The 17,418-nt window shown below is 45.7% G+C and overlaps 1 protein-coding gene across 9 annotated transcripts in view; it reads left to right on the forward strand.

Annotated features, from left to right (window-relative positions):
* AGAP1 (ArfGAP with GTPase domain, ankyrin repeat and PH domain 1) overlaps window positions 1-17,418 on the forward strand; it is a 305,411-nt gene that overhangs the window by 246,149 nt on the left and 41,844 nt on the right. For 6 of the 9 annotated variants that reach the window (XM_040068863.2, XM_040068857.2, XM_040068858.2 and 3 more), the window contains 3 exons: window positions 4,529-4,606; window positions 13,643-13,797; window positions 15,203-15,293. In XM_040068863.2, the coding sequence (XP_039924797.1) occupies window positions 4,529-4,606; window positions 13,643-13,797; window positions 15,203-15,293 (324 nt within the window). The remainder of the gene's footprint in view (window positions 1-4,528; window positions 4,607-13,642; window positions 13,798-15,202; window positions 15,294-17,418) is intronic. The other 3 variants (XM_040068859.2, XM_040068864.2, XM_040068860.2) reach the window with 1 other exon arrangement.

A 17,418-nucleotide genomic window follows, 5' to 3' on the forward strand; every position in this document is an offset into this window, starting at 1 on the left:
AAAATTCAGCGTTGGACAGATATTGAAATGCAGTGTATCCAGTTCATTTTACTTAGATAAACAGATTTATGTGTAGTTCTATGTTAGATAGGCCTGGCATTTGTTTTGGGGGGAGTTTAACCCTTTTTTGAGGGATTTTTGTCATTTCTGCTTGCACATAGGATAAGACAATGTCAAGCCCCTTCACAGATGCAGAGACAAATTTGCGTGATCTGAGAATCTCCTGAGCTGCATCTCAATGAAATCATTTCAATCCTCTGAGCAGAGAGTGGGGTCTCATTGGACAAGTTGCTGCCCAAGAAGAACGGAAACTCCCCAGCCTGCCCCTGCTGTGACCACACGTGGTGCAGGACAACTGGAGGACGAGCCGGGGAAGCAAGGGCTGAAGTTTATCCCCAAAAATATTCAGCTCGGCCTTCCGTCCGCCTCTTAGAAATCGATTTTCCTGGGCAAGCGTCACGCAGGTGTTACCTGGAGAAGCTCCCCTGGCCTGTGCCGTGGGATGAGGACTTTCCTGAGCCAGGAAACGTGGACTTTTCCCAGCCAGGGCAGAGCAGCGTTGCTGGTGCGCCTGGCCGCCGCTGTTCCCGTCACGCGGGCGCTGGGAAGCGCAGGACGCGCCAGCCCCCTTCCCCCAGCCTAGGTGCAGAGATCCTATTATTTCTGATAATTGATGCTGAGGGCTGTGGCGTGCCTCATTTAATCAGCGCTGCTCAGCACACTCCAGGGATGTAATTCATGCGCGCTTCCACCTCCAACATGGCTGGCGAGGCTCGGACACGCAGCCGAGCGGCCGCGGCAGTTTTTAATCAGCTGTCTGAGGACTGTTTATCTAATCAGCAAAGAACTCTGTCACAGCCAGACCAGAGGTGACACGAGCACATCTGGAATTCCTCGCTGCGGCACTGGAGGGAGGTTTTCCGGGTTAGGCTGTGCGCGTGAATGCTATCCCAGGAATGAAAACGTGTTTCCGCTTGTCGAAGTGTAAAAAAAAAAAGAACTGAATTGGAGCGGGTTGGAAAGGGTTAATGCGAAGGGTGTTTTGTTGATTGTAATATCCTGAGCATCCTTAGAGAACTTCCCAGGTAGCAAACGGATGTGTCCTCAGATCGCACGTGGGATCACACCCTTCCTGCAAACACCCCCTGCTTTTGGAAATAATGCTGCGTGATCGTAGTGGTAGTAAACATATTTACCACAGAACCTGACTAATCAAAACTAGGCAGGACAAGCAGATTCATTAGCAGAGAATAAATAGCAGCCCCATTAGAGAAAGCAAACACAGAAATTCTGTCTTCGAGGGGCTGCTCACAGCTGTAAAGTTATTGCCTGAGCAAATACAAAGAGAGGTGGTAATTGGGAGTGATTAAGTTTAATTGATTCCCAGTTCCTCCATATCTTAACGAAAGGCTGTGCTGAAGCCTTCTTTCCTCCTTCCTGCAGTAACATACCTCTTCTCACTGAGATGTGCAGGTGTAAAAGCTTGTTTTACACGAATTGGGATAGTTCAGCTCACAGGGAGCACTCAGAAGCATCAGCAAAGGGATGATCAGTGTCCCCAGATCCATGTGGATGTCCTGCCAGAGCTGCAGCTGCTGCCACCGCTCCCTTCATAGGGACAAGGAAAATTCTCCACTGAAAGGCTGACCAGGCATCAGAACAGGCTGCCCAGGGCACTCACCATCCCTGGAGGTGTTCAAAACCTGGGTAAATGCGGCACTTTCTGGTGTGGCTTAGTGGCCATGGAGGTGGTTTTTCAGATGTTGGGCTTGATCTTGATGGGGCAGCCACAGCTTCCCTGGATCCTCAAAATCCCAGGAGCAATGCTGTTTGCCACTTCAGTAAAAGTTAAATTAAATACTGGGGAGTTGTTAACTTCATTCCAGATGTTTGAGGTTTGAGAAAGTTGGTCTGTTTTGTTTTTTTCCTGGAATCTTTAGTTAGAAACACCTCTTGAGGGCATTTTTGGAAGAAAACACACTTCCAGAAACTACTCCAAAATCAATCTGCCTTAAAGATCTTTTTTTTTTTTTTTTTAATTAGGGATTTTTGCTGTCAGATAATGAAGTATTTCTCACGGCATTTTATTGCTGTGTCACCAGTTGGGGTTTATTTGATTGAGTGTGTATATGACCTAGAAAATAGATTTGGATAATAGATATAGATACATAGAGAGAGAGATAGGTTACATGGAATGTAGATACAAATATAGATATAGATATGGATACCTCTGGAGCTGGCAACAAGAGCTTTTGTTGGGTTAACTGTGGGACCAGGAAGTGAATCCAGAGCAGACAAACTGAATCTCCTGGGAAATAATTCAAAGCCAAAGCAGGCAGATAATGACCTGCAGGGCCCGTTCCAGCCTGGCTGTGGGTAACAACAGTGTGTAATTCCAGAGGCAGGCAGGGTGGGATGGCTCTGCTCTCCCTGGCACATCAATCACCCTGCAGAGGCTTCGCTTGGCAGCGTCCAAACCCTTATTGAATCCTCAGAGGCAGGAGAGCACCTGGAGGAAGCAGGCAGGAGCCTAATCGATGCCAAAGCATGCACGTGGATGTATCAGGACCTCAGCATCTCTGTGGAAAAAGTCCATTTGTTTCAAGGGAAGGGAAAGGCCTGACACTTAACACACGAAAATGGATTATTTCATCAATAGGTTAATAGCAAAGCGGGCTGCGGGTTCGCTCCTGCTCGCACAAACGCGCCATTAAAGTGTGAAAAATGGGAAAGGCGCTGGGAAAGGGTCTCTGTGCGCTGGAGACCATCTTCCCTTTCAGAAGGGTGCCAAACCTCGATTTTGCCTATTTATATGTAAATGTTTCGGAGGGAAAACAAGTTTTCTGCAGGGTAATTGTGTCTCTCTAGGCAGAGACTTTTTAAACAGGTCTTAAAATGGAAGGGTTTTTTCAGCTTGAAGGATGCACCCAACGAAAACACTTTTAGATTTGATGATGTCACTCGGAATCCAGACCTCCTTTTCAGTATGGGGCATTAAAGCCTGCAGATGGCTTTATTCAAATCATACCTAGCTGAGCAGTCAGGGGGGTTCAGGCAGTGCTCTTCCAGCTTTAATTCTTCAGCTGAAAATGGAGCTTTTTGTTAAAGCCTGGAATGACTTCATGTCACTGTTCCTTTTCCCTTTGAGCAGCTGTCTGGTCTGAGTTCCGTGGGGCATTACAAAAATTTCCTCATAAATATTGAAGGAAGATTTTGAAATGATTGTATCCCGGTCCTGGCTGTGTTGTGGGGTGTTGATGGCGTCCTAAAGAGTGAGGGGACATCTGTGATGGGAGGGAGAAGAAGGGTCTGAGGTACCTTAGAAGACTTCTGAGTCCAACCATCAACTCAGCTCCACCATGTTCTCCACTAAACCCTGTCCCTCATCCAGGTGCCATTTCCACACTTGAGCCATGGGAATTTCAGCAGGTCCCTGCTGGGTGTCCTGGTGTACTCAGATGTTTCATCTGGTTCCTGTGTGATGAAACCCGGCCTAACCAAAGTGTTCTGAAGATCCTAAGAAGGTGAAAATGTGCTCTCCCCTAGTGAGCCTGGGAACAGAGTGCTTTTGAGCCATATCTTCTGCCAGTTGTGAAGCAGCAGCGCAGAGAATCTCGAAGTTTGGGGCAATTCTAATAAAACAAGGGTGTTGCTATTCTCTGTAAAGAATAGACTTTTTTTTTTTTTCCTTCCTTTGCAAGTAAACACTTTGATTTTGCAGTGGGGGAGGAATTTTGGAGCAGCCTTGGATAGTGGAAAGTGTCCCTGCCCATGGCAGGGAGTAGAACAAGATGAGCTTTAAGGTCCCTTCCAACCCAAACCATTCTGGGATTTTATGGTTCTTCTTGCTCTGAGCTCAGTGCAACAAACGTTTGTTGGTACAAGGGTATAAGGTCATTACATCATCACAGTTCCTAGAGGTGATGATGTAAAAAGGAGCTTTAAGGGTGAACTCCAGGCACCAAGTGATTCCCACGGGTTTTTAAAGGAAAAGGAGCTCTTGTCTGGCTGTGTTTTCTCTTGAATTAAATCGCATTTTACAGTAGCTGTTTCGTCCAGTCCTGTATCTTCTGCACAAATACTTCTTGCCTTTTTTTTTTCTTTTTTTTTTTCTGTTTTTTTGCTGCTTCTTCCTCTTCTTTTTTTTTTTTTTTTTTTTTTTTTTTTTTTTTTTTACTTCTGCTGGTCCATTTTGTCTACTCCAATAGCAGATCCATTTAATCTTGTCAAATCGTGTCATGTCATGGTGACTGAAAGAAGAATCACTCTGAATACGAGGTTTTCCACATCAGCTGTGGATTGCAGGGGCTGAGTGGTCCTTGTGTGCATTTTCTGTGTGCAGCTCTTCATGTGTGAACAGGCTCGTGCTTGTATTTTACTTCACATGCTTTTTGATGTTTCTTTTCTCCCCTTTTTCATTGAAAAAAAAAAATTTTTTTTTTCTTCCTCCCCCCACCCCTTCTTTTTTCTTTATTTTTATTCTCTTTTTTTTTTCTCTCTCTCTTCCCCTCCTGCTCTCTGGACGCAGCCAAACGCAAAGCTTGGAAACTAAACCGTGTTGGTAGCCTGCGAAATATTTACAGCAGCAGCAGCACCAACACCGAAGGTAACAAACCCACCTGTCCCAGACAAACACCTCCTCTCTCTCTCCCCCCGTTTTTTAACCCACTTCTGCAGAATTTCGCCCTCCTTGCCTCTCTCCTTTTCCCCCTGGAAACGAGATTTGCCCCAAGCATGCGTGTTTGTTTCCACCCCGTGTTTGCAGAGTCATTCCACTTGGTCTTTTCATCTTTCTGTTCGTGCCTTTTATTTTGCCATTCATGTTCCTTTCAGCTTACTTAAATTTTGACCTTTCCCTCTAGTCGTGGAGTGGTGATGTTTAAATTACTTCAGGAACCCATTTTCTCCCTGTATTTATTTTTTTTTAAGAGATACATATATATATTTTCCCTTTCTCCATGTGGGCACTCAATGTAATATTTCCCAAGTTATTACGGTTTTTAAAAGTGTTAGTATCAGGTGTAATGATCTGTAGCCAAATACAATAGTGTGCCATGACATTTAAGTAACAATCTTAATTTGTTTTGTGCAAGCCTTCTCCATAATGCTCTTTGCAGCTCTAATCCAGAGGCGAGACAGTGCCGGGTCATTTGCATGTGCTACTCTTGCTTGTAAATTCTGGATATTGTTGTATTTCTAAAGGTCACCCGGTGCCAAAGTTCACAAATTGACTTACATTGCTTTTTTTTTTCCCCCACCCAAGACAGCCGTCATGCCTTTTGTATAATAGCACATGGAATTTTATGTATTTATTTCCCCCCCTCCCTTCTCCGCCTTCATTTGACCAACACAATTATCAACTTTCTTTTCTTTTTTAGCACGTATATATTTTTTTTTATTATTATTACAAATGTCAGAGGTCAGAATGACTCGGAAACCAAGCAAGGGGGGGACGGAAAAGCACCACCACCATCTCCAGCAGCATGGAAGAGGGATGGTGTAAGGAATAGGGAATGCAAAATAGGTCACAACTCAGTAATCTCGCTATAAGGGAGGGGGATTTTTTTTTTCTCTTCACTTAAGTGCCAGCCAAATGGGTCAAGTAATCGCGAGCGCATGCCCTAACACTAATTGACTTATTTTGGAATGATTATAACTGTAATATTTTTCTTAATGTCACTGTTTTCTGGGCTGTTGATTTTAGTGATTGCCAAGCGGTGGCATTAAATCTCTTGTAAATTTTAAATTGCATGCTATTTCTGTAAACAAGTCCCTCTGTTCACATCCTGATCATTAACCTTTGGTGATTTATATCACCGTCCTTTTTTTGCACAATTACAGCCCAGGCTGCTGGCGGGGGCCTGCCTCTCCCTGCCAAAGTGTGCGCAGGAAACAAAAGTGGGGTTTTATTCCAGCTTGTTAAGGCAGCTTTTTTTTTTTTTTTTTTTTAAGTATAATTTTATTTCATTTCTCAGCCTAAGTGTAAAATTATTGCCTTTCAGAGCTGCTAAACTGGCTGGTTTGATGTTTTTGTTGTCTTTTCAAATACGAAGTGCAAAATATGAAAAGGCAGAAAGTGACTGTCAGATATATTAATGAGTCTCGGGGTTGCCTTTTTCCCACATAGACGCTAATAATTTTAAATTTTCTATTTGCTGTTTATACCTCCCAGCCCAATTATATATACCTCTGATCAGGTGTGTTTGTTATTACAGGTTTAGTGCTTGAGAAGCTTGTGATTTTTTTATCTACCTGTTAATAAACTGCGGCAGAGGAACAAATATATGGAATTCCCTTGTCTTTTACAGATCAAATTTTTTTAGGACCTGTCTAATTTGAGGAGTCTTCTATCTTACTGGTCAAACTAAATACTGAAGGCACCTTGGTATGGGAAGACGGTCCTGCTGGCCATGGCCCAAAAAGTTTTAAGACACAGCATCAAAATGAAATTCTAAAATTGGGCAAGTGTATCATTTTTTGGATGCTTTATCCCCCCCAAAAGCTGGAGGTTCAATGTTCATAGCTTTGAGCCGGTACCGTGAGCCTTTGTGTGAGAGCTGGAATGGTGAGACATGCAAATGTGGAGTTAATGAGCATTGTAAGTATTAAAAACCACATGTTTAGATAATTATGCCTTCAAAAAAGAGAACGATGATGGGAGATGACAGTCCAGAATAACAAATCTGCTTTGGTCCTTGGCGCACGCTTGCTCGGTGGCACTCACCCCTGTTTACACAGCAGAAGCGTTTCCGTCAGGTTCAGCCCCGGTTTGCAGAGCTCCCCAATCCTTTTTAACAGCCTGAAAAGCTCCCCAATCCTTTTTAACAGCCTGCAAAGCTCCCCAATCCTTTTTAACAGCCTGCTGCTGGGTTTGGGTGTTCCGCGTCAGCTGCCAGCTGGGCACATCTCAGGTGGAGCTGGAGGAGGTGCAGCCCCAGTGCTGCCGTTGTGCTGTGGGTAGGTGATGCTGATGCCTTTTTGGGCTACCTAAAAACAGAGGCCAGACAAAATTAAGAGAATAAAAGCTGTTAAACTTACTGAAGGTCCTTCAGGTGCATTCAGGGCAGACGAAGCGCCCCCAAGGGCTACACCCAAAAAATGGACGATGTGTCACGGGTTTCACACTTTGGTGTTTGGTCCATTTGCATATTGGAGTTAATCTTCCAATTACAGCTTCAGGTAATGAAGTCATTTAGCCCAGGTTTGCTCCCCCCAGCTCACTTTTGTTTCCACCTCTAGGGGCTGAGGCAGTGAGGTGTCCTTGACTCCCAGGCCTGCAGTGGAATGGTTGTGTCTGACCAAAATGGGGAAGCAGCAGCTGACGCTGTGTGTGGAGTTTAGAGTTGTACACTAAAGAACTGCAGGATTACAAATGGATGAAATACATTTGATATATATTTGATATAAAAGCTAAAATCCTAAGGACCCAATGGTCCCCAGTGTGGGGGGGCTCTGTGCTTGAGCGTCCCCATCAGAGGGGCTGCTCTCTCCTGGCTGTTTCACAGCGAAAGTGGTGTTTTGGTTGGGATTTTCACCAGGTGTGGGATCCCAGCTGAAGGACTGAGCTTCTGAGGGTGAATCTCAGAATCACTGAGGATGGAGAAGCCCTCCAAGGCCACTGAGTCCACCCTGTGCCCAATCCCCACTCTGTCACCGGCCCAGAGCCCTGAGTGCCACATCCCGACCTTCCTTGGACACCTCCAGCAGTGAGGACTGCATTCCAAGGCCTGAGCACCCTTTCCATGGAGAAATGCCTTCTGATGTCCAACCTGAGCCTCCTCTGGCACAGCTTGAAGCCGTTTCCTTTCTCTTGTCCCCTGTCCCCGGGGAGCAGAGCCCGACCCCCACCTTGCCACAAAATTGCAGTTACCTCCTCCATCAGTTCTGTCTCATTACAAGAAATCTTACTTGCAGTGATTTTAGAGTTTGCCTAAACCCTTTCGTTTTCAGATTTCGGGGGTTTTCCATAGGGAGCCACTGACGAATGAGAAAGTCCTGTGTGCTCCCTGTTGCAGGCAGCCAGGCTCGGAGCAAACCTTTGCTTCTTTAGGGGGAAAAATAGGCAGTAGCAGTGAGCTTTGCTTAAAACAAACCCCACTCTGGTTTTACGAGTACCTTGTACCTGTTACCATGGCAGTATTATTAAAATACAGAATTATTTCTTCTGTATCTTCTAGCAGATTTCAGGCCGGGTTGGATGGGGCTTGGAGGGACTTGGGATAGTGGAAGGTGTCCCATGGCAGGGGTAGAACTGGATGATCTGTACGGTCCTTTCCAGCCCAAAGCATGCTCTGGTTCGGTGCTTTTGCAGCACAGCAGGGAGGATTATCTTAAGGAGTTAAATATCTGTGCTTTGCATGCGTAAAGATATTAAATCCTGATTTTTCCCCTCCTCACCGCTGCGTGTGTGATTTTGGTTGGATTTGCTGGGCACCGAGGGAAAAACCTTTTTGTTTGGATACTCGTGAAGTCCCAAGCTGCCTTTGGTTTCAAAGTGATGCTGTTGCTGCCGTGGTGCTGTGCCCGTGCAGGAAGTTACATCCCGTCTGTCTAAACTGAACTTTTAAAAATTTTTCAACTTGTGTTGTCTTGGGACCCAAATAAAACCTTGAGCCCATGAGGCAGAGGGCTTCAGTGCCCTCAGCTTTTCACCACCACTCAGATAAATGTGATATAAACCAGAATAAAACTCTTCCAGTGGAACACAACCTTTACCAAGAGCTGTGGGCAAGCGATAGCAGAGCTCCGTTGTCCTGATAGGGTTGATTTTCAAAACTAATTAGATTTAGACACTGGGTTTGGAAAGGGGAGAGAAGTATTAGCATAGCCATGCCCAGTGGGACATGGCACAAATATTTCCTTAATTGAGGCTGCTAATAAACATACTTATCTGCCAAGTGAGGGGGGTAATTCACACCGAGTGGCAAAAGGTAACGAGACCTAACATGCGTGGGACGTTGTAAACAAATCGTGCGTTGTAAACAACTCCTGTTGCCTCCCAGGGCACCCCAGCAGCTCTTCCCTCTCCTCCTTTTGAGAGGATGAAGGGTTATGGTGCTTGAGCAGAAGAGATTTTCAGGAGAGGGAGGAGGAGGCGATGAAAAAGGAGCTTAAATAGGTCTGGGTGTTACTTGATGCAGGCTTGGCTGGGATTCAGGCTGTAACCTCAGCTCTAGAAGGTGCTTCAGGAGCATTTGAAACACACCCTCAAGGGGGTTTTGGTGCTGCACTTGACTTCTTGTTCCTGGGAAGTGTTTCCTGTGTGAGTGGCACCACCCTCCAGATGTGCATGATGCGTTACTGTTAATTGGCAGCAGCACTGGCATCCTCTGGTATCAGACAGCTGTGTTGGGCACAGATACAAATGCACAGCCTGCTTGGCCTAGGAGCCAGAAGATCCAGTCTTACTCCTGCTTTTGGCAGAGTATTCATAAATGACTCCTAGAAATACCTTAGTGTTTATTTGTTTAAAAGCCAGCTTTTAGAATGGGTGTGATTTCTGCCCTTGCCTCCCTTTGACTTTCCATGCTCAAAGGCTGGACCAGGAGATCTGGAGAAACCTCCCAACCTGATCTTCTAGGATTTTGTGACTTTGAATTGTGCCCATCGCTGGTGCAAGGTGTCAGTGGTTATTTATGCAGTTCTTAGTATTGAGAATAAAATAGATGGGGAGTGGAAATGGAGACCAAGGTGATTAGTGCACATTATTTAGAACCACTCCTGAGAGATACCAGGAGATGCGAGTGCTTCTGGGCACGTGTTTTCCCTACATTCCCTGGACTTTAAATGCAGTTCTCTGGAACAAGTTATGGACTAATTGTATCCTGTGGTAATTTTCAGTGTGGTTTTCTAACCCTGATCTCAGTCCCACATCACAAACACATGGGTAGGGAAAGGCAGTGAGGCCATGCCCTGAACGTTTGTTTTTTCTTCCACAATCCATTGCTCCTGAGAAATATTCTTTGTTTTCCAGAAGTGGGTGGGCTGCAGCAGTGTCTGGTTTTTGGCAGAGCAAAATAAATGTGAACTTGGGTTAAATGCAGTTGACTATGGAAAGATGATGGTAAGAAGAGTGTCCCTGGAATCCCAGAAGGATTTGTGTTGGAAGGGACCTTAAAGCCCATCTCATTCCAGCCCTGCCATGGGCAGGGACACCTTCCACTATCCAGGTTGCTCCAAGCCCCAATGTCCAACCTGGCCTGGGACATTTCCAAGGATCGGGCAGCCACAGCTGGGCACCTTAAAATTCACTGATTCCATGCCCACTTCCACTAAAAGAAAAAAAAAATCTGTTGTGCTTTTCCTTCCATGTCATCACAATCTCACAGTTTTGGCTCATTTCCCATCCCAGCCTCCTTTCCCTCTTAAAAAAAAAAAAGGCAAAACAAACAACAACAGCATTTTAGACATCTCCTGTTGATAATAACTTCCAAATGGAAGTCGGTGGCGGCTGGTTCTTCACACTTTAACCCTTCCTCTGCTGCCCTTCCAGGAAATAATTGATGACTGATTGGCCCATTAACCTTTTTTTCTTTAAAAAAAAAAAAAAAGTTTGACAGCCTGGACTTGTGTAATGAGGAGGGATTCCTGGTGAAATCAGGCTGATGGCTGAGTTGCTTGCCCCTGAGGATGCAAAATTAGCCCCGTGGGACCTCGTCTGCATAGAAACTGGACACAATTAGTGTAATATCCGGTGTTATTAATGTAGTTTGGAGTAATTGGGCAGGTTGATTTCGACAGGTTGATGGTGCTAAAATACTATTATAGTGGACCTTTCCATGAATAACTGTTAAACATGGAAAACTGTTTAATAAAATTTTGTGATTGGGCTCACAGGGATTTAAATAGCACAACCTATAATTTGACTGAAGAGTAAAAGTGAACAACTTCATCCTCCTGCCTGGATTTTCCTGGTCCTGCGTGCTGTGCTTAAGGACGTACAGGAACAGGTTTGTTCCTTGTCTTCTGAAGGAATTGCCCTGGGGGTGACATGGAGCAGGCACTGCTGCTTTGTTTCACTGTTGAACTTGGGGGGGAAAAAAGAAAAAATTGGTGTGTTTAACCAGAAAACATTAGGGCAGATGTCTTCAACCAGCACAGCTTTTTGGGGAGTTAATCTGAAGCTTCAGTGGATATGGAATCATGGAATAGTTAAGGTTAAAAAAGGTCTGCAAGACCATCAAGTGCAGCAGTGAGTCCAGCATTGCCACATGCACCACTAATCCATGTCCCCCAGTGTCACATTTACAAGACCATCTAAACTCTTCCAGGGATGGTGACTCCAAGGCCCTTTCCAAAGCCTGAGCACCCTTTCAATGGAGAAATTTCCCTTGATGTCCACCCTGGCCCAGCCTGGGGCCGTTCCCTCTCCTCCTGTCCCTGTTCCCTGGGAGCAGAGCCCGTCCTGCCCCCTGGCTGTCCCCTCCTGTCAGGGAGCTGTGCAGAGCCACAAGTTCCCCCCTGAGCCTCCTTTTCTCCAGGCTGAGCCCTTTCCCAGCTCCCTCAGCCTCTCCTGGGGCTCCAGACCCTTCCAGCCCCAGCTGAAAGTGTGCTGCAGCTCTCCTGGGCTTGTTTCTCCTGGGCAAACCAGCTCCATGTGTGTGTGATCAGCATTGTTAAAGAGGAGATCAGAGGATTCAGTGGTGCTGAAGAGACCTTAACTGTCCTACAGGAGACAGTGCACAGGACTGAATGTAACTTCATTTATTGTGGAATAGTTCCTCTTAGATCTTCCTCAGGAGACCCTGAAAGCTCTGCTTGATAAACGAGGCTTTGTCCATGATTTATTCATGGCATTTTGGGTAATGTCTCTGCCTGTTTGTTTGGAGCACAGTGTTGCTAAAATGGAGCAGTTGGAGCTGTGCAGCTGCATCATTCATCTTTGACCCAAGTGAATGGCATGGAGCTGTGTCAGGGGGGTTTAGGCTGGAATTTAGGGAAAGTTCTTCCCCCAGAGGGTGCTGGGCACTGCCCAGGCTCCCCAGGGAATGGGCACGGCCCCGAGGCTGCCAGAGCTCCAGGAGCGTTTAACAGCGCTCTCAGGGATGGGATCGTTGGGGTGTGTGTGTGCAGGGCCAGAGGATGGATTTTGATCCTTCTGGATCCCTTCCACCTCTGGATATTCCATTTCTTTTCCCACTAATCCCACGCGCTGGTTTTCAGTAAAACTGCTGCTTCAGATACCTTCCTGCACCTGAAAAGAACCTTCAGCTCCGTGTTTGTCCCCACCTCAAGGTGCCAAGTCACCTGCTGCTGGTTTTGAGGCATCCTGACAGCAGTGCAGGTGCTGGCATTGCTGACATGGAGCTTATCCAAGAAAACCCCTTGTCCCACAGCTTGGGAGCACCACTGCCAGCGGGCAGCAGTGCTGTCTTTAAATCTGGTGCTGGATTTGTCCCTGATCTTTGCATGTTTATGGATGATGAGGGAACACAGTAGTGTCGTGGCTCTGAATATATAATAAGTCATTATCGGACTAAATGTTCTTTCTGAAGCTCGTTATGGCTGATGTTCACCAGAATTCTGTGCTCTATTATTCTTTTCCTTTCATGCTTTGTGCCAGCCCTTCCCAATTGCACTTACTCTGTTTCAGCTTCCTTGATTTTTTTAATTTGGCATTGGCGTCCCATGTGTAGGTGGGGTGTGTGTCCATTTATTTCAGTTCTGCTGGTATTTCCATGTGCTGCTCCTCTGGCCTGAATACTTGTCCTTATCCTCCAGTAGCCCTAAGGATATTTCACTGACCCTCTCTCCTGGCTTCTCAGATCATTTTCTCATCTCCCACGTCGGACGTGGATGTTGAATAGGTTGAACTGATTTTAATCCTGTATTATAGCCCAGTAATTATTATTATCCCAGTATTTATGCTGTAGAGGAGAAAATGTCCACATCTGCTTTAATATATCTGTAAAAACTGTAAAACAGCTTGTAAAAACTGGTTGAAAGAAGAGGGTAAATTGTTACTTTTTCTGAATTGTCAGCTCCTGTGGTCCATTCATCTTTTATTTTGTGGCACCCTTTGATTTTTACATTATGCAGCTTTTATCTCCTCGGGTTTAAATCTAAATGATGCTTGTTTGGCCACTCTATGTTTGATGAAGGCGCAGGCTCGATTCCAAACTCACAAACACAGGGACTGAGTATTTACCCAAACCACTGCTTTATCTGCATAGCATTTGGAGAGAGAAAACAGTCTGTCCTGCTTGTTTCCTGGTGCACTGTGCAGGGCAGGATCCAGCCTTAAACCTCATGTCCAGACCTGCAGTTACAGGATTTGCACAATCCCAGGATTGTTTGGATTGGAAGGGACCTTCAAGATTAGCCAGTGCCACTCCCTGCCATGGGTAGGGACACCTTCCACTGTCCCAGTCTGCTCCAAGCCCCATCCAACCTGGCCTGGGACACTTCCAGGGGTCCAGGGGCTGTCACAGCTTCTCTGGGCACCCTGTGCCAGGGCCTCATGCCCTCAAAGTGAAGAATTCCTTCCCAATACCCCATCTAAATCTACCCTCCTTCAGCTTAGAGCCATTGTATGAGAGAAGTTCTTATCAACCAAGGTTGTTTCAGCTACTTTTCACTATCCTTAACTTAATCTTTTCTTCCTAGTACATTTCTTTCTTTCTTTTTTTTTTTTTCCCTCCAGAACAAGAAGAAAACTTCGAGTTTATCATCGTCTCTCTCACGGGCCAGACTTGGCACTTTGAAGCAACCACCTACGAAGAGAGGGATGCGTGGGTCCAAGCCATAGAGAGCCAGATCCTGGCCAGTTTACAGTCCTGTGAGAGCAGCAAGAACAAGGTATGGAGCCCAGAGCAATACTGGCAATAAGCCAGGGGTTAGGTGATCCTTAGGATGACAGCAAATTCTGAATTTTAAGCCCATACTCCTCGAGATGTTGTGCGTGTTACCCCCTGCAGCTGAGCAGGATTGGAGCTTTTTGAGAGAAGAACATGGCCTGGGAGGAGCAGCATTCCCCCTTGGAATGCTTTCCTTGGATGACAGAAGAAATTTGCTCTCTTCTCCTGTCGAAACAAATGTTTAAAATCTGAAATGTCTTCAGCTAATGCTCATTTTTGGGAGAACTTCTGTCTTGAGTGCAGGTGTCTGTAAACACTTCACAGGAGAGAGTGAGGTGCTGAGTGGTGATTGAGGGAAAAGAACGGGCAGTAATTGTCCAGAACTGTAGATCCTTTAACATTATCCACCTAACAGTTGTCTTTCATGATTTTATACTACAAGGAAGAGACTCATATTTTTAAATGAATGCCTGCTTTCGTTGTCCTGGTGTGCCAGAGTAGATCAAACACCAGTAATTGCCATCATCATAACACAATTTACTTCCCATTTTGTGTTTAAAAGTGGGTTTATTTCCAACATTCATTCCTGAGATGGAGGAAAATCACAGCTTACATGTTTCTTGCTCTGCGTGGGTTCACACATTCTGATATGTTTGCGTTATCAGAGCACAGAAGGGGAAGTTTGTACATTAACACCTACATAAAAAGATTAATACAAAAGGATAAAGAGTGGCTGGGCAATGGCTCAGAGAGGTTTTTCTCACTGGGTTCCCACAGCATGTCAGAAGAACTGGCTGGAACAGCAAAGGGCAGTTGGCTGGACAGGTTGAGCAGGCGTCCCGTGGAAGTTGTGTCTCCACGTGGATATCCACAAGTCCTGCTTAAATCACACCTCAGGGAGCCCTCAGGGTCGTTTAGTTGGGTAGAGCTGACCTGCCTGTACATCAGGAGAGTCTCCCTAAACAGAGGTCGTGGGCAGGTCATCCTGGGGAGCATTTAAATGGGAGCCACCGGGTGAAATCTGACCTTTGGGTGATGAAAAAGTTCCAGCCGCTTCTGCAAACCGTCCCTTAGTCTTCATTAGCACAAGCACACACATCAATAAAAGACATTGATCTCGTAAAATAATATTGTTATCTCATTTATCTCAAGAAGCAAACCTACAGTGTGGCTGCTGCTCTTGGGAAGAGCAAGGTTCATTCTCAAGCTGGATTTCCCTCTGTTAGGATCCAGGCTGGAGACCCCAAAAGTCTTGGAGGTGCCAGAGGATCCTTGAGAGGCAAACCTTGAGGTTTCTTGACCTTGGTCTGAGCGCGGGGGTTTGCCGTTCGTTCAGCTGACAGCTGCGTCCTTTGGGGTTTTTGGGTTCTTGCTTGCCGCTCACTCGTGTCTCTAACTCCCCGCAGTCCCGCCTGACGAGCCAGAACGAGGCCATGGCCCTGCAGTCCATCAGGAACATCAGAGGCAATTCCCACTGCGTGGACTGCGAGGCACAGAGTGAGTACAGCCTGTGCCTGATCCAGCTCTGCCCTCTTCTCCTTGGCCAGGACCTGGGGGAGCACCCAGCCCTGGCCTCCCTGCTGTCACATCCCCTCCACTGTCTGCACGTTTCTGCTTCGTTGAGGAGTTTGCTTAGCCAGACTTGTTTGATCTTGATTTATGTTCAATATCTGCCACATCAAGTGCATCCTAATTTTTTCTCCTCGTTGTTTCATGTTGAATGTCAGCATTCCTGTACTTCCCTTCAAGGAAAAGCCAAAAAAGTTGGCTGTTTGACATGAGTCCCTTCCATTTCCCTCCTGTTCTGCGTGGTGAGGGCACACGTGCCCTGGTGATATTTTCAAAGAGGTAGAGCTTGATTGCTGGTTTTTTGGTTTGGTTTTTAAGGCTTGCTTGTCAGAAGAAATCATAGTCATTGCTCATTATATCTGGATACTAGACAACTGATTTTGGAAATTTTTTTTTCCTTCCCCTTTGTGTTTCTTTCCACCTTTTTTTTTTTTTCCCTTTATTTTTTAAAACATTTACTTAGTGTTCAGAAGAGTGTTCTCGGGAATACTTTGAGCTGTGCCTCACCTCACTAACCCCGACTGAGGCCATTATTCTGGTGCTCTTTAGTTCCAGGGGTTTGCAACAAAGCCACAGAAAGGAAGTTCTCTTGCTCTAAAGCAATTAGTTGTAGGAGCTGAAGGACTGAGAACTTGTGCATTTTTTATTTCTTTGATATTTGGAAGTCAGAACTTTCTTTGCAGTTTTTACACATGCAATTTACAATGGCAAAATATTCACTTATTTTTCTTCAGGTGTGAGTCTTATTTTTAAAGATTGGCAGCTTGGGATTTTGACTCGTAGTCCAAGCCATTCTGACACCCCAGTGTAAAAAGGGCATTTGTACACAAGGGCAGGTGCTTTTGCACCAATAATTTGGTCTCTGCCTTCACTCTAAGTGAGTCAGCACGTGCTAAACCAGGGAGAAGCTTGGTTGGAGTGGTATTTCAGCACCTGGAGCCCAAAGCGAGTCTTATTTATTCGTGTGCTTTCATAGTGACCTGGCAGTCATTGAGATTTCCCCCAAAGCTTTGATGCAGCTCCGGAGGAAGGCAGGAGGGGTGGTGTGGAGTGGATGAGGAGGAGGGGGTCTGGGAGTACCTACATGGATATTTAGCTCATTTGAAGTACTCACTGCTACCTCTGAGCAGCCCACGGTGGGAGTGGTGCCGCGTCCCGCTCCACTCTGGCTGGCATTTTCCCAGAGACTCATTTATAAAATATACAAATATATTATATTTTTATATTTATGTTCATGGGGAGTTCTATTAAATGTCTGTAAGATGCAATCCCTTCAGTGCAGACAATTTCCACACCCACAACATCCTTCTCATCCACTCAGCTCCAGCCAGACTAGACTCCACACTATCCCCACAGCTCGTGTTTCTCTCCCCAGCCGTGCACATATCCCAGGATTTATGCAGCCAGGCTGGATGGTTAATCAGGAAAACGCTTGTGCAGGAAAGCAGTTCTTTTTCTTTTCTTTTTTTTTTTTTTTTTTTTTTTTTTTTTTTTTTTTTTTTTTTTTTCCCTTGCTTGCTTTTTTTTTTTCCCCCAACCCATCTGGTTTTCAGCCAGATTGCTCATGGGTCAAGCTGGCCCCCCGTGCATGGTGCCAGCAGCAGGGATGTGCCAGGAACCAGGAACACGTTGCTGGGAGAGGGCAGAGAGGGACAGCCCATTTTGGCAGCACTCTGTCGTGTGGTTTTTATGGAAGGGTGATTTTGGAATCTCAGCTGGACTTGTTTGTATTCTCAGAGATGATTTATACCCTCTTTGACTCCTCTCGCTGTTTGACCTTCCTGATTTTAAGGTCACTGTTGTTCCTTTGGAAAAATGTGAGAGATCTCCAAAGCGATGGATCTTAAAATGTAAACACACACACACAGGAGGTGAACCTCAGCCTGCTGCTTTTTCTGCAGGGCTTTGCTTTATTCCCTTGCCTCCCTTCCTGCCTTGCCTGGGCAGGTCCTTACACTTGGAGCACTTAACATCACAAACCCCAACGCTCCGTGGAACTCTGATGCTGTTTGCATCTCCACAGAGCCAGATGTTTGGGAGCACAGGAGTGTGA

The sequence above is a fragment of the Hirundo rustica genome, chromosome 7, assembly GCF_015227805.2.
Source record: "Hirundo rustica isolate bHirRus1 chromosome 7, bHirRus1.pri.v3, whole genome shotgun sequence".
Classification (NCBI taxonomy): domain Eukaryota; kingdom Metazoa; phylum Chordata; class Aves; order Passeriformes; family Hirundinidae; genus Hirundo; species Hirundo rustica.